Below are 15,758 nucleotides of genomic sequence, written 5' to 3' on the forward strand. Positions count from 1 at the left end.
TCTACAGAGTTAGATCGCGTGGTGTCTCCGAAGTAGAAGATGCCCTAAAATCGAAGGGAAAACCCGAAGGAAAAACTGTCCGCCCAGTGGGTAAAAAAAGAAAATGTAGTGTCGAACTGTAACTGGCCACTTACCCTGCTGATTTTCCTGACCCTCCTGGCGACGGGCCTGGTCCGCTGTTGTTCCTGGAGCTTGGTCGTGGACATGGTCGACGTTCTTGGCACTAATCCGAGGCAAGGCCCATCGAAGGACTGAGGATGGAATCGAAGTACAATTGACGAACGCGATCTCCTTTATCTGCCCCTCGACGGCGTCCCGGAGATAAACGAGCGGCACTCGACTCGAATTCGCGATAATCGGCCGGTCGGCTCTCAGCTCGCGGTGAGGGGAGGCGGAGCGGCGGCGGTCATCTTTCGCTTCTTTTTTCCGACTGAAGAGCGGCTCTGCTAAGACGATGCTGAGACGAGACGAAGCATAGCCGGTGCGGACGCGGTCGGAGACGGAGCTCGGTTTGACTGCGGACGGCTCCGTGCCCGGAGTCAGCTGGACGGGACAACGGGCGCCCTCTGACGCCTGATATTTTTAGACACGCCTCAACGTCGTCACGGCTTTCCCGCCCAATTTAAATCCATTTTCTCAACATTCACCTCTCCTTTCTTTTATCCTATTTTTTTGCTTTTAGGCCTCAATCCCAAAAAAATTAAATTACCAACTTAATGTTTACGCCCAAAAGAACGGAATCTCGCAAAACACACCCTGCTCGCAAAGAAATGATCCCTCCGAAGAATCATTGAAATCACCATAAAATCCGATAATTTTTGTATACATATGGAAACTTAGTTAAATTAAACCAATTCTAAAATCTGGCTGTCCATCTTTAATTACTAATTATCGTTCCATCCACCGACCATTGTTAAACTTTTCGAATCTCTTGTAAATACCATTGCCCCTCTTTGTAATAAATCTATCAAACCCGAACATGGTTTTCAACCTAAGAAATCAACCACCTCAAATCTTCTGTTTGAAAATGTATTATTAAATTATTTTTCCCACTATAAACAATTTGATGTAATTTACACGGACATCGGTAAGGCATTTAATTGAGTCGATTTAATTTGCTTTTATCGAAATGAAATGTTCTGGGCTTCCATGCACCAATATTGTTGTGGTTTCGTAGTTATTTGCATGGTAGACGGCTTCAAGTTAAAATGCCCCAGGGTTCTCATTTAGGTCCCTTATTATTTCTGACCTTTATTAATAATGTTGCTGAATCTCTCCCTCAGACTATAAAATTCTTGCACTTTGCTGACGATTTCAAGCTGTACTATGTAATTAATAATGATAATAACACAAAACTACTTCAAATCGATTTTTTATAATTTTATTGATTGGTGCTCATGTCATTTTTTAGATGTAATAAAAAAGTTAATTCATCATTTTGGGTAACAAATTGCAAGTACATGCTTTGATCACAGTTAAAGATCTCGGTGTAATATTTACTCATCCCCGTCAATTTTGTCAGCATGTAACCAGTATTACTAATATGCTAATAAATTGTTAGGATTTGTGCTTCGCAATATTCAATACTTTAGGAACACATTCACAATAAAAAGGTTATTTTGCACCTCAATAACTAAATTTTTACGATATGCTGCTTTTAAATTAAAAATCCCTTCCGCGGATATTTCTTATGATCATGTGCACTTAACCCTAAACCTGTTACCTTTATACCGTAGAAGGGAAAAAACTGATTCCTCTAATTGCTCCCAAATGATCACCTTAATCACTTTCAATTTCAGCTCTCTCAACCCTCGAAATTCCCTTCCTTTCTCAGTCCAAACTCAAAAATATAATTATTTATTTCTGGCATTTCTAGAATTTTAAATGTTACTAATAAGTATTCTACCATGGATATGTTCAGCACAAAAAATTTGCATGTTTTCTCCAGCTGTACACTTCTAAATAACCTTTTTTATATCTTTTCTTATAAAAAATATACGTTTTTAAAATATGTTTCTATTACATACGTTAATTATACTTGGAAGTACGAAATAATAATTCGCAAATTTACTTCCTTGCTTTAATACAATAATCCCATAAAAACATTTTATTTTATCGAATTATACTCAGTTATATTCGAATATATAATTAATGAATTTTACTTTAAAAAATTTAATTATTGACTGAGATTTTTTTTTACTTTGTATTTTATTACATGCCAATCGTCATTTTATTTGAAAGACAATATAAATTTGAAATTAATTTTTCTTCAATAATTACTCTTTATTCAGTTAAAATTGATAATTAAATATTCATTAATGAAGTAACAGTTAATAATAGTTATTACTTTCTTATCATTCCTTTGTTTCTGTTTGATTTTTTTTTTTTTTTGTTACGCGATAATTGGAAAGTAATAATTAAAAAGCAAACAATCTGACATACAATGTACATAATTTTTCCAATAAATGAAATCATTATTTTTGTGCAGTTTTTCCTTATTCATTTTATTTTGTTAAAGACTGTCATTAACAATTTAAAATCCAAAATAAAATACTGTTTTAAGATAAATATTTTACGAAAAAAAATTGGTTTGTTTCTTAATCGTACTTAAGCCAAAATACTTATAATAGTAGTTTCGCTGTGTTTAGGTGAAGTCAGGTATATATTTTAATATGTGGACTTTTAAATTTATTAATACAACATAATTGCTTTATAAAAAATATTTACTACTTTTATTTTGTTTTTAAATTAGCTACCCGGTGAGAAACACGTTTAAACAAGGAAAGGAATTTGGTGGGAATCCGGTGACATAGCAGGTAAATATTGTCAACAGGTAAAACGGTCGTATTTGTTCTTTGGTAAACTCAAAGTCACATGTTAGTAGACAAAGCCTACTATCCAAATTCCCCAGACGTTTCGCACAGAAATTGCCACGACACGTCAACAACACTGGGAAGCTAAGAGGTGTCCCGTGACGTACTCAAAGGAAACAAAACTGACCCACTCGACAACTTTGAAATGTACAAATGCTAACATTAGAAAATTAATTTATTGGCAAAAAGTGCAGGATCAAACAAGCAAAAAATGTCAGAACTAATTTCCCTCTCATTTTACTTTTAACCTAAAAAGATAAAAAACTATTGTACAGATTAAAATGAAAAACCGAGCTTAACCACACAAACGAGAAAATGCCGAGCGGAGGATCGACAAAATCGACTCAGAGCCTACCCAACATGGTTTTATTAGCATCTTATCAGTTAAAATGAAATATCTCGTTAAACGAACTTCCACGCGAGTGAAATATACGACACCCTTAAATATAAGGACTTAAATATAAAAAGAGAGCAAAAATTAATTTTTTTACCGAATCCATACTTAATACTTTTTGACATCATGAAACATTTTTCCATACAATTTGGGCGAACGTTTTCCTATTCGTTGCACAAATGTAAACTATACAACACAAATGTTTTTGTCGAACTAATAAGTGACGATTTCTTGGAATGATTACAAAGTTAGCATCAAACATAAATCGCACTGTGTCGAATGAGCGCAAAGATGTAGCTTTGGGAAACCTTTACTCCAGGATAGACATTTTTCGATAACGAAGTCCGATTCGACTATTACCAAAAGGCACAGTTAAACAAAATAAAGTTAACTTCCTGTAAGACGAAAGTATAACCGAGATTCTATTCCGACAGCTTGTCACTGGTCATGATGGTGATGTATCAGCTACTAAAATCTTACCCTCGACAACTAAGTTTCCTACGATATAGATAGAAAAATCTAGGTTTTATAACATATAGTTTCATAATAAAAATAATTTCTTGCGAGTACTTTTTTCTCCTTGGAGTTTTCGAGGTGATAAAGCTGAAGTCAAGCTTTCGCCATCTTCAGTGGCGTGTTTGAATTAACCAGAAAGGTTAAGCGAACCAAGATTATCAAAATCGACCAAACGATTGTTGTAAATATTGATTTTTAAAAGCTTTGTACGTTTTACTTAATTATTTAATAAATAAGTATTCGAAAGAAAAGGTTCTCAAATTTTTCTAACAGTGTTAAATTTATTGATGTATGGTTTTTGAGATGACGTAAACACAATGTTTATTTTGCACGTTTTAACCTCAACTTTACGTTTTAACTTTTGTATATCTTCTACGTTAATTTTTCATTAGTTGCTACTTTTATTATTTACCCTTTTCATTATTCATTTACACACTGTAGTTTGCTTGTTTGTGCCTTGCTGGTTTATGCTTTCAAATTCTATTTAAAAAATTTAAAATATTTCCCAGGTGGAATTTCTGGATAAACATTAGACGTACTAGCCAAAAAGAAACTTCAGAATCATACACAAATCAATTTTGTGGTATAAACTATAATCATTTCCAAAAAGAACTGGAGTCTTGGATAACTAAAGTACACGGTGAATACTGGGATTGATATGCCAGACATGAGGCAAGATTTAAGGGACGTGCTCCAGTAAAATATCTCTTCAAAAATGAGACTATCAACAGAAAACCAATGTCACTAAGTATGCAATGGTCGGAAACAACCCAACTGCCCTACAATACTTGAAAAGTCATTCTTGTGCAATGTACAATATACCATACCCGCGAGAAGAATTCTTCATTTTAAGAAACGAAAATCTTTCAGACAAACCATTAGCAAAGATGTAACATAATTGACAAAAATTCAAGTGTAAAATAGGAAAATTACGATTTCAAATTGGAAAAAAACTCACAATTTAAATATAAAATCGAACCCAACACTGAAGATGGCGATATGCCGAAACATACCAGAGACTTGGAGGACCTGGATGACATCGAAACACCGGGTTCATTTTTTTTTAGTTTAAAAATTTTAAAATGTATTTTTAGCCAATTGACGCTCTTGGAAAAAAATCTTTTGATATACAGCTTTAATATAGATTATCAGCAATCTTGAATATAAAACATCAATGTCTGACATAAAGCTAATATTATTATACATAAATAAATATTCTTTTCTTACTTGTTGAAAATTGTATAAGTAATGAAAAAAAAAACTTCCATATTCAGTGAATAAAAATTAAATTTGAAAGTGGCACCGAGACTATTTTCTTACGCGATATCTATTGTCTTTGCTCTGTGCTTCTCATAAATATTCGGATTTGTAGCGTTGTATGCGGGAAAAACCACTGTGTAATACATTAAAGCAAATTAAAACTTCCTTGCGTAACAAACCGATTTGTTGTTTAGAAGTAAGTAACAAGATTATCTATTCTTATCTTCCAAACCGAGATCAGTGTCAGATCCGTTTTATAATCCTTTATTGATTCGATTGCATATCAATTTTTGCGACTCTTCAGTTTACTTATCAACGGGATATTTTTTATGATTTAAAAAGGTAGTTCTTTCATATTCGGGGCATGTTTGATTTTGCCACGCATCTCGGGCGTTTTACTGCTTTAACACGTTTTTATCTCGTGACAGATGATACACGTCTGCTTGTGACAACTCGACAACGCATGGTTTATATATTAATCTTTCTTTCTCCATTTTTCCAGCTGGTCTTGTTTTCCACGCGATTCTAAGTTTTGTACAAAAATTACTTTCCTCGAGAGCATTTGGAAATGTCTCACTTTCAAAAGCAACCAAATACTTTCGTTTCTATCACAAAACTATGTAAACAAGGCGTGACGCATATGCAGATAATTGTCGAACGTGCCTGGGATCGAATGTGGTTTCATTTGTTCGTCGAGTTTTCCCATTTTGGAAGATTTTCTCCCTCAATTCAAATTGAATCCTGAACTGAATATAATAAAAGTGAATCGGACGCCAGCGGAGGAAATCGTGCTTTGATAAAAGTCAGTTTATGTAAAGGGAGCTTTCCGCCGTTTACACACAGGGTTACGCAATTACGGAGTCCGACCCGGAGACGCCCCCTTTCTATCTACGGAAAAATGCCCTTTTACATTACCCATCCTTCTCCGCCGATCCCTTGTCCCAAAAAACATTCCTAACACAATTCTCCCAAGGCTATGCTTAATTTGAACATAAACCGCACGAGGTTTCCATTGAGAGTTGGAAGTCGCCCCGAGGAAAAATGTCAGCGCTGAGCGTTCCTTTTCAGCCTCCTAAATTGATGAAATTTGGGGTTACCAGTGGAAAATAACGTAAAAGATAATAGTCTCCCCATTAACTGGCGTTAGTGATGTAAATAGGACATCGTCATCATTGTACAGATTTCAAGTTGTTCTCCCTTAGATCCTCTAGGCTCAATTCCATTAATTCTAGCCACTTCAACAGTGTCCATTTAATAATTAAATTGTAAAAAATTCTTCATTAAATTATGCGTTCTGCAATAACATACCACCAATAAGTCTGGAATCAATCTTTGTTAAATCAAGTCTATTTTAATAGGATAACTGCAAGATAGAACACATTTTCCCTTAAATATAGCCTTATAATAGGGCCTCTGTAGAATCTTGGGTCTCTGAAATTGACAAACTTTTTAGAAACTTTCTTTCTCTTAAAGAAACTCTGTAGAAACTATCTCTGTAATTGACGTACTCTGTAGAAGCGTGGGTCTCTAGATTTGAAGAATTCTGGAGAAATTTGGATCGTTGGAACTGACAAACTTTTTAGCAACTTTCTTTCTCTGGAATTGAAGAACGCTGTAGAAACTATCTCTGTGATTGGCGAACTCTATAGAAGCGTTCTCTAGGTTTGACGAATTCTGTGAACATTTGGATCGTTGGAGTTGACAAACTTTGTAGAAACGTTGGTCCCTGGATTTGACAAATACTGTAGAAACATGGATCTGTATAAATGAGAACTCTGTAGATACTTGTATTTGTATAATTGACGAACTCTGAAGAAACTTGATTCTCCGGAATTAACGAACTCTGTAAAATCTTGGGAATAGATGATCTCTGTGGAAACTATCTCTGTAATTCACAAACAATGTAGAGCGACGTTTTAAAACCCCACATTTCATATCAACTCGTCTAAGCACAGCATAAAGTCATTGGCATAAGGTCACTTATTGGATCCGTCTCGACTCGCGAGTTGCGTTTGAGTAATTCAACAACAAACCCAGGAGTGAAGCCGGGCCCAATACGTGACACTATCCCGGCTCATCATGAGTTCACCGATTCGCAGACCACCAACGATCATCAATAGCATGATGAACTGAACGTGAAAAGTAAGCTCTACCATTCTTATTCGAAGAATCAGGGTAATGACATGACTACATAAGAACATTTTGAGTGTCGGAAGGATGAACGTACTCGTTCATTGCGTATTTTCATGTTTCCTTAGGAATACATGTTTTCGAGGACATTATAACATTTTTAAGTTGTATTCCTTCGACTTAAATACTATTCTTTGTTTTAATAATGTCTGTACTAATGTTCAGATACTTAGTTTATGATGATCTTCCACTCCTCGGTTCATTAAGAACTGCATATTGGTGCCCGAAATTTTTTTTTTTTTATATGTATACTTGATCAGTTGAATTTTCTTCTTTTCGTTCTATGATTGTACAATATATATTAAAAGATTCTATGGAATAATTAATGCACAAGGTTGTTATTTCCATGAGATCCGTCAATTTTCGTGGAGTCGATAGGCCGATGTACGCGCACAAGCATCGCCGGAGGTCACTGGGAATGCAAACAACGACTAAAAAATAACCCTTGTCAATTTTCCGCTTGGCCGCATTTAACCGATATATTTTCGACAACATTATCAACGAACACTTATGAAATGGCGTTGCATAAATAAGTCAGATGCCAGGTTCGATTTGGCAGAAAAACTGATTTTAGTCTCGCGTGATTTGGTCTTCCACCTATATAAATACAGTATCTTTGTCTGCATATGTAATTTATATCACTTTGGTATTACTAAACCAAATAGAACAAGCAGACCGGAAACGACCAAAGTACATCATCATCCCATTTCACAAAATTTCTTTAGATAAAAAAACAAATTCTTATTCAATGATAAGTTTGCGTTTTTATTTTTTTTAGAGTTTATTCCGCATTTTAATTCCCCCTCAGTGGGAAACTGTAAAATGTGGGATCGTCCAAGACAGCAAGACTAGGGCGATGATGTTTGGAAACGAATAAATAAAATAAAAAATTAAATGATCAAAGTAACAACGTATTGTTATATAAAAACAAAATAGAATCATATTAAATCGGCTGCGGAGGCCACACCAGGCTGACAAATGGGCATCTCCCGTCAAAAAGGACCCAGACCCTACTACACAGTTGTGAATGTATATCCGTGATGGTTAAGTGTATGGGTCTTTTTGGACACAGACACACTAAAGTAGTCTACGTTATTTAGTTTTATATATATTTGAGTGAGATTGATGAGGGGGGGGGTAGTCATAGGGGTAGTATAAAAAACCCTGCCGACTACACAATTGTATGAATGAATTTATTTGCGTGAGTGGTTAAGTGCAAATGGATACGGTCTATGTAGAATATATAGTACCCCCAGGTACACCAAAGTAGTCTAAGTTATTTAGTTTTATAAATATTTCCAGTCTGATAGGGGGGGGGTTAGTCACTGGGGTAATATTAAAAATCCTGGCGACTACAGAATTGTTGAATGTATTTATTTTCGTGATAGTTACGTGAGTATGGAAACGGTCTGTGTGGAATACATAGTACCCACAGGGACACCAAAGTAGTCTAGATGTAGAGAGATGTAGATGTAATATTTCAGGGTATGGTATACTGCGCCCTTTAAGAGCTATTGTATCCCATGTGCTCTGCCTAAAGCACATCGGTGAGTCCTATTTCATCAAGAAACTTGATTAATAGGCCCGGTTTCAGTGGTTGTAGTTCTTCTATGGTCACAACACTTCCTCCTGCGGACTAGTGTAGCTCCACAGTTTGTTAGTAAGTGTGTTGGTGTCTCTTCTGCTTCTTTGCAGAATCTACATGTGCCATCTTGGATTATTCCAATTTTCTTTAGATGTCCATTTAATCTACAGTGTCCTGTCAGGAATCCTGTTAGGATTCGCAGTCTATTCCTGCTTCCTTTGACACATTCTGTGATTTCTTTCTTGCCAAAGTTGGTTAGAAGATTCTTGGATTGTCTATGTCCAATAAGTGAATTCCAAAGTTCGCTCATTTTCTTTTTGTCCTTCTGTCTGAGATATTCGTTAATAGTGTGTATTCCTATTCCACAGAAGGGTTCGGGTCCTATTAGCGGTGTGGCAGCCCCTTTTCTTGCAAGGGTGTCCGCTTTCTCGTTGCCTTCTACTCCCATGTGTCCTGGGACGCAGCAGAGGCTGACTTTATTCTGCGAACCTAATATGTTTAGTTTGGTTTTGCAGTTCAACACCATCCTTGAACTAATGGTATTTGAGCTTAGTGCTTTGATGGCTGCTTGGCTATCTGACATGATAGCTATGTTCTTGTTTTTGTATCCTCTATTTAGATTGAATTGGATACATCTTTCAATTGCATGAATCTCAGCTTGGAAGATACTGGTGTGCTTTCCCATGGGTTCTGAGTATTTGTTTCCGGGTCCAAACACTCCTGCCCCGTACCTTCCTGCGTTCTAGATCCATCTGTGTACCAAAGGATGGTGCCATTTTTGAGAGGGTTATTTCCCTTTCTTTCCCATTCCTTTTTGGTGCCCAGATGTATTCGGAATTTTTGGTTAATTCAAACCTCCTGTTCATGTCATCTCTTGGAGCCATGAGTGATGGATGGTTTTTCCACAGTTTGTTTCTGTCTCTCCATTTCAATTTTATTCCTGTTGGAGGTTTCTCTTTAATGAAGTTGATTATGGTTTTCTGTGCTGTCCTTTCTACCATGTGATGTAGGGGGATTAGTCCCAATATCTTTTCCATGCTAATTGTAGGACATGTTCTCATTGCTCCTGTTATGCAGATGCATGCAAGTCTCTGTATTTTTGTGAGTTCTTTCCTTTTGGTTACTTGTTCCGCTTTATCAGCCCAGGCTATAGCTCCGTATGTAAGTAAAGGTCTTACTATTATGGTGTACATCCATAACAGGGTTTCAGGCCTACATCCCCAGTTTCTCCCTGCTATTCTCCTGCACACCATCAAAGCTCGTGTCGCCTTTGTGATAATGGAGCTGATGTGTTTCTTGAATGTTAGTGTTTTATCTAGTGTGATGCCCAGATATTTGACTTCATTTTTGATTTCTATCACAGTGTTGTTGAGTTTGATTTCTTTCATGTGATCTAGCTTCCTTTTCCGTGTAAAAGTGACTATAGTTGTTTTGTTTAGTTGTTAAAGTAGTCTAAGTTATTTAGTTTAATATATATTTGCGGTGTGATAAGAGGGTAGCCGCTGGGGTAACTGACCGTTTTGTGTGAATGTATTTACTTCCGTGAGTGGTTAAGTGTGTACAAACAGGTTCTATAGGAATATCGAGTACCCACCTGTCGACCACTTAGGTTATCTTAGGATAAGCGTGATTTTCACTGTGTGTGAGTGTATATTTTTTGGCGTTAATTTTCATTCGTGGAGGACGTACCGTAGGTTTAGGCTGATCATAAGGGCCTATGTGTGGAACTACGGCGACGACGGGTGGTATTGTGTGGTTTGAGGCTCGAGACCCCGAAACGGCTCACCTCGAGTTCTCATCCACGGCCCTTTTCTCAGCCCGGGTTCCTTCATTCTATTCTGTGACCCCTCCCAACCCTTGGTTGCAAGGGGGGTGTCCGGGCACAAAATAAAGGTGCAGCCCAGAGGACGAGGCAACCTCTCTAAAGCACAAGCTGTACTCGTGTCGGCCTAGGGTCGGCATGGGCGGCGGGTGCCTTAGCAGAGTCACTCGAAGGCCAGTCACCAGATCCTGTCTGTACAGACGGGGGGGGTGTATGGCCATCTGTACCACGGGGTAACTAAACCTTCCAAATTCAGCCCTAGTTACACTGGGAACGGATTCGTGGTGGTACGTGGTGATGCCCCTGGCGGGAACTTAGACAGAGGGTGTCTTCTATTTGTGACCTTCGTGAAGCTTGCGTATGGCCAGCGTTATTACCCCCGGCCTCACGGGAGACGGTGGCCGGACGACAGCTTATAGGCGTTGAGGACGCGATGATTATGCTGAATAGTCCCTCCAATGCGTGAGTAAGCGAATGGAAACGGGTAGTGAATCGGTTTCTCTGACTCGAGTATACTTTGTATTGTTGTGCGTATGACCGGCGTGGTACCCTTGGGGAAGCGAAGGATCGGACCACCTAGGCTGAGCCCATGGCGTCCCTCGAATACGCGATGTATTTCGGCTTGTTAGCCCTTTGCGCGCGGCATACGACCCGATGCGCATTGCGGGCCCGACGAGGTTGTCTTGGCCCTTAGTGGCTGGGGCGGTAACACCATTCCGTCGTATGCGGAGGTGCGTCAGGTGTCATCTTGAGAATCAAAACATCCCATAAGGCCGAATAGGCCAGGTGCGGACGTTAAAGATCCTCTTGTCTTGTGACGAAGAGTTCTCGGGAATCTCATGTAGCAGTGTATCGAGAACTCTTGGTACCCGCCAATTTATGTTATATAGTCTTTTTAAAAGCATTTTAATCGACTTAGGATATTTTAATCACGTGTGGAAGAGTTAAAAACCAAGACAGTGGTAATAAAACTAATGCAAAAGAGACAAAGCGTAGCAGTAGCCCTGGCTTCCAGCTGGTCGGAGGAAAAAAATAAAAGAAAAATAGTGTATACATATATCACAAGTTCGCGCTAAAGATGATAATTTACAAGGACGAGACACAGGTTAATTTTTTAAATGGCAAAATTACATGCAAAAGTCATCTTAAGATAATTTATTAATTAATCTTTTTATGTAAGGTTTCAGTTGAAATGAAAAAGTTAGTGTCACGAGCGGGATTCGAACCCACGAACTTCGGCTCAATACGCCGCTGCTCAACTTGAGCTATCGTGACTTAGAACCACTCGGTCACCAACTCCACATCTCAACCTACAACCTTTCGAATTTTCCTTCCTTTTTGCCATTTTTCAAAACGATAAATATAATGAAATTATTTATTAACATAAATTATAAATGTGATGATGGTAAAAAAACCAAACGCCCCCATTGGGCTAAAAATTAAAAAAAATTATCTTGGCTGGTGCCAGACCAGGGAGGGCACGCAGACCATTATGATCGGAGACGCTTCATCACCCCACAAGTAACCGCACAAAGCTTCTTTTGATAAAATTTTCAAAATAATAGGATATCCAGCCGTTGTTTTGACAAATTTATTTTGTTTTTACAAGACTATACTTTCAGGAGATAAATATACGCAAAACCTTGAAATGTATTATAGAATTTTATATTTGGAGCTCAATTGCGCAAATTGAGGTTGCTTAGAAATTTTGTATTAATTAGTAATTAGAACTTTCCCCTCGAATTCTAAAAACAGAAAAGGATTTCCAAATAATCACGTTGTTTGCTCGTGAAATGAAAATACTTGGATCTTATCTAAGTCGTACGATAATACGGTCACCCGTGGGAAGGCCTTGCGGCGAAAACGGCTCCCTTTGTTGGCGCCCCGAAGGCCTACCGAATGGACTTCCGTCCCGTTCAAACGTCAAACACAAAAATTCAACAAACTGTAAACTATACTACTCACCATCATTTTTCGGCTCCCTCTCAAGCCAAAATGGTAGTTCTGACGACAACGAGAGCCTCACTGCCTCCACCTTCAGCCGTCATCCCACGGTTTGCTGTGACGACCGACTTCTTAAGCTCGAAAGCGTAAACATCGTCTGAAACAATGACAATAACATGTTATTTGACCATTTTATATTTTCCTGTACATGATAAAGTCTAGATACGTCCGTGAAGTTTTGTTCATGCCTGTCATTTGTCGAACATTTGATAATTGTGGATTGCAATTAAAAGTACCAATTAAAAATCAAAAATACTACAGAACTAATCTTCTTTACAGATATTTAAAAAAATACTACAAAACTATTCTCTCCGAGAGAAGACTTAAAAAAAATACTACAGCAACTTAAAGAAAAACAAAATACTACAAAACTTTTCCCTTTAGGAGATATTGAAAAAAAAATTTCTTAGAGAATTTATTACTCTTACAAATGTTAATCTTAGATAACCATTTTCTCTTAGAGATATTAAATACTACAGTACCCTCCTTTCTTAGAAATAATATAAAAAACGTCAGAACACATCTTTTTTTTACAGACGTCGAAAAAACAATAGTACAAAATATTTCTCTCTTACAAATAATAAAGCAAAATATTATAAATCTGTTCTTTCTTTGATATGCAGGTAAATACAGAATGCTCCCCTCTTAGAGATTAAAAAAATACTATAGAACTATTGTCTCTTAGAGATACATATTTTTAAAAAAACCTTCGGAATTCTTCCACCTTGGAGATGTGGAAAAAAAACAATAAATACAACTAGATCTTTCTCTCTTGGAGATAGTTAACAATATACTATAATACTTTTTCCTCTTGAAGCGATTGAAAAGATAATAAATACTACGGCAGTTTTCTTTCATGGAGATAATGAAAAAAAAAAACTAAGCACCGATGATGACTTAGAATACTTAAAAAACACTTCAGAATTCTTTTCACTTCGAGAAGATTAGGGATATTGTAAGAAAATATTATCAAACTGTTCTCTCTTGAAAATATGGAAAACAACTTCAGAATGTTTCTCTCTTAGAGATAGTTAAAAAAATACTACAGCAGATTTCTCTTTTAGAGATAATGAGAAATAAAAACTATTACAGAGCCATTCTCTCTTAGAGATATTTACAAAAACTACAGAAGTGTTCTGTCTTGGAGAATTCAAAACACGATCAATTCTGCAGAACTTTTCTATTAGAGATATGAAATAGAAAAAACTACAAAACGCTTCCTACTTAGAGATATTAAAAAAAATACAGCACATTTCTCTCATTGAGATAATGAAAAATAAAAACTGGTACAAGGCCATTCTCTCTTTGAGATATTTAAAAAACTACAGACCTCTTCTGTCTTGGAGTAATTGAAAACACGATAAATTCTACAGAACTCTTCTTTGTTGGAGATAGGAAATACAAAAACAACAGAATTGGAGAAATTGAAAAGAAACAATATAATTACAGAACGCTGCCCTCTTTTTTAGAGATATACAACAGAAATGTTTTCTCTTTCAGATATTAAAAAAAAATAAGAAGAATGATTCTTAATTAGAAATATTGAAAAAACCTACAGAACGCCGCACCGCCCTCTTAGAGATAAATACTACAGAACTCTCCTCCCTTTAACATATTGAAACAACAGAACAATTCGTTCTGAGATAACTCAAAAAAGTAGTTATCTAAACTATTTTTTGATTTTCATTCTGACATATTATAAAGTAACAGATAGTACATTTTTATAATAATTAGTAAATAATTGATTTTTATTTTTTTGCTTAAATCTTGCATAAAAACTACGTTTTCGTTTTTTAGTAATCTGCTGAACACATGCTGCAAAGGTATATTTTTCATTTACATAGTTGTAGTTTAAATTTATTTAAAATTTGAAAATAACAGTTTAAAAGTAAAGTTTTTGAGCGTAAGTCAAACTCTTTTTTGACAAGTAACAAGCCGTTTGTAATGAAAGTTGCTTTGGCAAAGACTATACGCTCTGAATCACATACTCAAAGCTATCGAGTACAGTTCTGCTCAAAAAGCTCTAATCAACAGTGGAATCTCTATTCCAACGTTGAACAAACTCAAATATTTACACGCTCTTTGTTGCAATTATAATAAATTAGTCAATCTTTATCATCAGCTAGGAGATAAAGTTGTGAGAAAAATAGGGCTGCGGGCCTTTCCGCTTACTCGGCCCTATCGACGAACCCTAATAACTTTTGATCAGATCTGATGTTAAAACGGAATTTTGAAACAAGAATTTCTGTAAATAGAAAAAAGTTGTTTTTTTTTTCAATAAAAGTTGTACATTTCTGAACTTTCGGGTATAAACTTTAACTTGGTCTAAACAAACGAGGATATAAAAACTATTCATCCAGTGACCAAAATGGAAAATAAACAGTAAAAATGGCTTATGGTATAAATCGTAAAATGAAGACAAATTTTAGAGTTGAGAGAGTATTTTGGTCCATTATTAAGTCAACTTCATGTGGTTTTTTTGTGTGTTGTATGTATATACATATATACATCTTCCTATCAAATCGGCGTCCCATCGAAGAAATTCTACATTTAAACCGGCGTCCAAGGCAAAACCGCGTCCATATATGGAGGCCAATTCGCCGGGCCAGTGCTTTCAGCACATCATCATCAGAACAACACATATACGAATTTTCGAGTGGACGTCCAGATTGCGCTTTGTGCCAATATTTGAATATTGATAGCTCACGCAAATTCAGACTGAACGCCACCGTCGTCTCCGTATTCGTCAGATCTGATGTTAAAACGGAATTTTGAAACAAGAATTTCTACAAATAGACAAAAGTTTTTTTCTATTTTCAATAAAAGTTTCTAAACTTTCGAGTATAAACTTTAACTTGGTCTAATCATACGAGGATATAAAAACTATTCATCCAGTGACCAAAATGGAAAATAAACAGTAAAAATGGCTTATAGTATAAATTGTAAAATAAGGACAAATTTTTGAGTTGAAAGAGTTTGTTTAGCACTTCGGGCTCGATGAAATAATTCCAGAATTCCAGAGGTGTTCAAATTTAAATGATTTTGAAAATTGCCGACTCCCAGCCAAATCAGCTTTAAAAACAAAAGATATGGAAGTAGAACACGTTTGACCAA

At 36.4% G+C, this 15,758-nt stretch overlaps 1 protein-coding gene across 2 annotated transcripts in view; it reads right to left on the reverse strand.

The window, feature by feature from the left end:
* The window catches only part of LOC106662814 (monocarboxylate transporter 3), a 127,011-nt gene that overhangs the window by 77,458 nt on the left and 33,795 nt on the right, over positions 1-15,758 (reverse strand). The window contains exon 2 of one of the 2 annotated variants that reach the window (XM_014387178.2): positions 12,606-12,741. In XM_014387178.2, the coding sequence (XP_014242664.1) occupies positions 12,606-12,611 (6 nt within the window). In that variant the 5' untranslated portion in view covers positions 12,612-12,741. Of the gene's footprint in view, positions 1-134; positions 544-12,605; positions 12,742-15,758 lie in introns of those variants that run through there. The other variant, XM_014387177.2, reaches the window with a different exon arrangement.

This window comes from Cimex lectularius, unplaced genomic scaffold (genome assembly GCF_000648675.2).
Source record: "Cimex lectularius strain Harlan isolate CLEC.00 unplaced genomic scaffold, Clec_2.1 scaffold45, whole genome shotgun sequence".
Lineage (NCBI taxonomy): Eukaryota > Metazoa > Arthropoda > Insecta > Hemiptera > Cimicidae > Cimex > Cimex lectularius.